Source organism: Lycorma delicatula, chromosome 4 (assembly GCF_047948215.1).
Source record: "Lycorma delicatula isolate Av1 chromosome 4, ASM4794821v1, whole genome shotgun sequence".
Lineage (NCBI taxonomy): Eukaryota > Metazoa > Arthropoda > Insecta > Hemiptera > Fulgoridae > Lycorma > Lycorma delicatula.
In genome coordinates this window covers 16,013,332-16,019,331 of record NC_134458.1, presented here as the reverse complement: position 1 = coordinate 16,019,331, position 6,000 = coordinate 16,013,332, and the positions used below count along the sequence as shown (strand labels likewise).

General features: G+C 32.2%; 1 protein-coding gene across 3 annotated transcripts in view; it reads left to right on the top strand.

Moving 5' to 3' along the window:
• The first annotated feature begins 675 nt into the window (after positions 1-675).
• The window catches only part of LOC142323137 (TAF5-like RNA polymerase II p300/CBP-associated factor-associated factor 65 kDa subunit 5L), a 118,654-nt gene continuing 113,329 nt past the window's right edge, over positions 676-6,000 (top strand). For all 3 annotated transcript variants that reach the window (XM_075362393.1, XM_075362394.1, XM_075362392.1), the window contains exon 1: positions 676-874. In XM_075362393.1, the coding sequence (XP_075218508.1) occupies positions 782-874 (93 nt within the window). In that variant the 5' untranslated portion in view covers positions 676-781. The remainder of the gene's footprint in view (positions 875-6,000) is intronic.

Below are 6,000 nucleotides of genomic sequence, written 5' to 3'. Positions count from 1 at the left end.
ATTAGCTATTGCTTCAGAGGATGAGATGAATGATAAGTAGTGTGTGAAAATGCCATGCCTGACTGGGATTTGAACCTGGGACCTCTGGATGAAAGTCTGAGATGCTACTGCTCACTCCACAGAGGCCGGTATATGTGCTACTTAAAAAAAATTAAAAGCTAACACTGTTTACCCATTTAAAGCAAATCCCTGGTAAGTATGCACTGAAGTTAAATGTCCAGCCTACAATAACAAATGAACTAGCATATTATGTTTACTGCTTTAAGTACTGGAGGAAATCATCATTAAAAAGAATTTAAAGCTAAAGGAAAGATAATTTTACAAATTGAAGATATGGTGTACACTGGTATGTTTATGATTTTATTTTAACCCTTCAGTGAAGATGAGGGGAACATTTTAATCAAGAAATCAGGTCATCTAGTAGATTTCAAATGTTAATGAAATAAAACTGGATTCAAATATTTAGCCTTGGATTAAAAAACAGTTTTCTAACAATGAGGTATTTTGACGCTTTTATTTTATTTGTATATAAAATACGTGGTACACTTTTGCTTCATTATTTTATATAGGCCAGCAAAACTAGAGAAAATGCCGAGTCGTTGGTTTCGAATTTTTCCGTCTTTTGGAGAATCATTGTATCGATTGGTTTTAAATATGAGTGCTGATCGATACATCGTCGTAGTTCCAAACGTTTACAAATTAATTTTAACCGATGTAAGAAATGTGTGAGAAAATGTTGCATTTTGTGTAGTTAATATTTTAATTGTTATTATTCGTATGTATGAAAATGTCGAAGACCATGAGAAATACAAAAAGATCAGGAAGAGATATTAAAGCTACCGTTGGTTCTTACCTGAGACGCCGACATTATATTGTAAGTTAATTGTTGTCATGGTTTAGGTTAAGATTATGTTCTGTTTTAAAAAATGTAATATCTTGAATTACAATGGTGATGTTAATACATCCAGTCTTATTACTCTACATATTTATTTGATTTAAATTATGAGTTTTAGTTAATTATACTCCAAATTTAGTCGTTGGCGAAATTAGATAAAAAAATATTCAAAACTTCTGACTTCTTTAATCTTTCTTCCCATTTATATGTCACACACAGTTGTTAACCCCGTATTCTGGTTGCTCCTCGTCGGCTTGCCGACTCTTAAAAATTAAAATTTATAAACTCTGATAATTAGTAATTTGGCTCCCCAAAAATGTAATTTAATGTTTAAATAATATTTAAACATATAACTTTCTTATCCTGTGTTTTCCACTGTACAGTACTGTGATTTTAATTTATTAGCCACTAAGGAAATAAGTTTGATGTATTAGTGATGTAAGCTGATTTTGGTTATGTTATTCACATTTCTGAATACTAATGTTTTGTTAAGGCATGTAGCAGTTTTTTTATGCACATTTTCATTTTGTTTATTGATGATGGATGACATTTTACATTCATAAAATATTTGTGTAAAGTCGTTTTTGGCAAGGCCATTCTCATTAAAAATAAATCTGACTTCATTCTCTTGGCTCATTGTTTGCGTTGAATATTATAGTTCTTTATTCAGTTTTATTTTTTAATTTTTTAAGGGAATAGAATTTGAATAAATGTATTATAGTCTTTAATCAGTTTTATTTTTTAAGAGTCATTATGAACAAACCATTCTTAGTACTGTAGAGAAACTAAACTGTTACATTGTCAGAAATAGTACCTAGTATAAGATATATGCTTACAATTTAAAACAAAATTTTATGTAGGATGTTTTCCCTCTAGACCAGCATGAGAAATGCTGATCTAGAGAACAACCTGGGAGTCGCGAAGTTAGTCTATAACATTACATGCAAACAATAATGAAACCATTTTATGAGAAAAAGATAATTTATTTTAAACATTTTACGTAGATTTATAAGTACTAATGTAAGAAAATAAATTAATGAGATGGCTGCATTTGTTTTTCATTTAAAAGTTTTTCTACATGGGGATCTATGTTAGAAGCACACAAAAGCAAATTGTTTTCAAGTAGTAAAAGACAATTCCTATATTTAGTTTTTAGCACAACCATACATGAAAAACCCTTTTTACAGAGGTAAGATGTGGTGAAAGGGATTAATATTTTTGATGTTTCTGTGACTAAATTTCCATATTCACTTCAGCAAGCAAGCCAAATGTATCAAAATTTTCAGATGTGAATTGTAGTAGTAACATTTTATTGGCAGACATTTTGATGAGCTGGACATGAATCTAAACTGGTAATTTAGCAGCTGCAACAGTGTTGTTACTAAATGGATTCAGTACCCATTTCTTCAAGAAATTATTTCTATCTTCTGGGAAATACTCTGCCAACTTAATTTTTGGCTCACACAGATGCATCTTCATGCTATCCAAACAGTGAAGAATAGTGTCTTCTTCATCCAGATTTTTCTTAATATAATTGGAAGTAGGTGGAAACACATAAAAAATTTTTGCTTTGAAGGTGAATAATGTAGATAACAAGCTTCTTAATGAAAGTATGAACTTCGTCTATCATTAATAAAATGTTTTTATCACATCCTTGTAAATCCACATTCAAGTCATTTAAATGTGAAAATACATCAGATAATTAAGCCATCAGAAACATTAACTCGTTATTCTGTAAAAATACTGAGAATGGCGTTTGTTTATCCGGGAAAAATGTTATTAATGGTCATTCCACATCAAATCAACAAAAATAAATGCACTTCTCAGATTCATGTTCAGTAATTAAAATAAAATTTACAGGTTTGGCTCTATCCATGAAGTGAAGAAAAATTTTTTTTTTTTCAGATTTTTCAGTCACTTAGTTTTTTGTGTAGAATCATGTAAAAAGTAAAAAATCAAGGTTTGTGTAATTGCAAAAGAATAAATTTCTCAGCTCCTATAAGAGATAGAGAGCTCAATTTGGTATAATTTTAAAGCTCTTGGAATGGGGCTTTCATATGAATGTCACTTGGCAAGGTTTTGTGATATTAATAGTTCAAGGTCACCAAAACCATTATTTGACCTTGAATATATCCAAAAGTGTATTTTTTTAAATTTGAAAAATATATTTTGCTTCCTAATATGTTGTACATGTGGTAAACATTCCATAATGAGGTTGCAATGGGATCATGTTAAAAAATAATTTTGTAATTATTAGGTACAGGAGAATATTCCAGTTGTTCCCCCTATGTGGGAATTGCTAATTGAGATTCAATCATGAACCCCTTCTAGTCTTCCATACTTGGGTCACTTGTTGAGGCAGAAGAGTAGCATGTCATGACACGCACTCCTAGTGCCAGCAAAAGAATACATTTTTCATCCTGTTGAGACAAGTAAAGTAATATTTAATCTGGATCATCTCTTGGAACAGAAGGCTCAGTGGTGTACTCCCCAAGAGGATTGATCATATCTATAAAGTAATACAAAAAATATTTTTTCAGATTTTTCAGTCCTTCTTTGTTAACTGAGCTTGCCTTTCGATACGAATTTGGAGTTTTATAAGTAATTCATCATAACCTTGGACCAGAATAGTGACCAGCATGGAACCATCAACTTCTATAGCTTCAAGTAAAAGGAACTGTTGCAATCCATATGAAAAGTCAAATTATAATTCCTGTAAGAAAAACCTGAGAAGTGTAAGCAAAAACTTACTGCAAACAATTACTTTTCTTAAACAAGGTTACAAAATTTGTGATACTTCCCACAAACAGTTAGAAGCATCTACTAAAAATAATGTTGAAGAATCTTACCTCTAATGAAGAATAACAACAATTAAATCCTTTGTGTTCCCCAGAAAAAGATGAAGCTGTAAATGCTCTGAACAAAAGTTTGATTGTTTTAAATGAATCACCCATTCAGAAAAAACGACTATGTGAGAGTAAATACCCTCAGGAAAAGCTTAAGAAAGCCAGCAGTGTTTAAAAACAAAATAAAACATGGATTCAGATTCTGAACAAGATGCTATTCCTCTCTCTTCTGATCATGAAATTATCAACCATTTGAAGGAAAAATTTAATATTACAGATGATAAAAGCATCAGGAGGCAAATGTTAACAATGCTTCCAAAAAGCTGAACTTTAAAAGACATTCAAGATGAATTTAGAGTATTATCAGACTACACTGCAAAGAAAGCTAAAAGTGTGGTTAAAGAAACAGGTGTCATGTCATGTCCTTATCCTAAACTTGGTAGAACTTTAGATTTTGAAACAGCAGAAAAAGTAACATCTATATGAGAGTGAAGAAATAAGTTGAATGATGTCCAGAAAAAAGATTTTATTTCTCTTAAGATATTTGTTAGACAAGAGCATGTTCAAAAAAAAATTAATTCTGTGTAATCTCCATGAAGCTTTTGCATTGTTTAAACAGAGGTATCTATTGCTGAAAATAGGATTTTTCAAAGTTCTGTGAATTCAGGCCTAAGTACTGTGTTCTTGCAGGTTTAAGTGGAACCCACAGTGTTTGTGTATGTACAATGCTCCAAAACACAAAACCTATGGTTATGCATTGTAGAATGAAAAAACTGTTGGAAGGTGGTAGACCAATTAAGTGTACAAAGATATTATGACGTATGTAGTGTGTGCTAATCCAACTGAAGCTTGCTACTTTGGAAATTGCAAAAATTGTCCTCGGTTTGGAGAAGTCTAGGGAAGAATTGAGGAAGCTTTCAAGCTAAACTGCATTGAAAACATCACGTATAAACAATGGATACAAGTTGAAAAAAAGAACATCTCTCAAGACATTAATTAAACCTATTTAAGAATTCATCAGTATACTTTTTAAAAAAATTCCAAAACTTTTTCAACACTTATTTCTTGCTATTCAACAGCCCAGTTACCTTACCCATCTGAAGTAACCTCTAAAAAAAGTTGAATATCTTGTAATTTGTGACTACACTGAAAACTATTCATTCATTCTCCTGGATGCAGCCCAAGGTTTCCACTGGAATAATGCACAGGCAACATTTCACCCCGTTACAATTTATTTCGAAGATCCAACAACAAAAACATTGATACATATATCTCTTGTCATAATTGCTGTCTCACAAATTACACAATAGCAGTGCACCTTTTTCAGAAATATTTAATTGGTTTCTTGCAGTCTCATTTTATCACAAAACCAAGCCTGATCTATTACTACTGGTCCTGCCTCTCAGTACAAAAACAGGCTCAATTTTCTCAACCTGTGTTACCATGAATAAGACTTTGGGATGTAAGCAGAGTGCAATTTTTTTGCCACATTTCATGGAAAAAGTACATGTGATGGTCTGGGGGGGGACTGTTAAAAGGCTTGCAGCTAGAGCAAGTCTTCAAACACATTACCAGATCATGACTCCACAGCAGTTGTATGACTGGGCAAATGGGCAGATTGAGTTGATACATTTCAATTACAGCATAATTAAAAAGCACAAAGGAGAAGAAGAGGCTTTGAAGAGTAGGACAATGACAGCAAGAACTATATCGGGTGCTCAGAAACTCCACTCTTTTGTACCACTGAACAAGAATCAGCTGCAAGTGAGGATGTTTTCATTTTCTAACAACTCAACAGTAGCAGGCACAACAAATGTTGAGAATAATCTTGAATTCACAGAAATGGTTAGGTTTTTGATCTGCAGATATGATGGACACTGGTGGTTAGGGTGTGTTCTAGACTTAAATGAGAAAAATCAAACAGTGAAGATGAAGTTCTTACATCCACATGGACCTTCCTTCAGCTACCCAGACTTTGAGGATGCTCTTAATGTACATAGGAGTGATGTTATTTCAAAAGTAGATCCCAGGGTAAATCCAATAGGAAGAGTTTATAACCTCTCAAAGCAAGAAGTGGACAATGCTAATTAGAAATTGTAAAAATAAGTGTATACTGTGTAATTCTTCTGTAAATATCTTTGGAAGTTATACAAATTGCAGTTAAGTGGTAAGTAGGTAGAAGTTCATTATCATATTTCACCATAATCACATTGTAATCCCATTATGAAATGTTTACCACATGTACAACACATTAGGAAG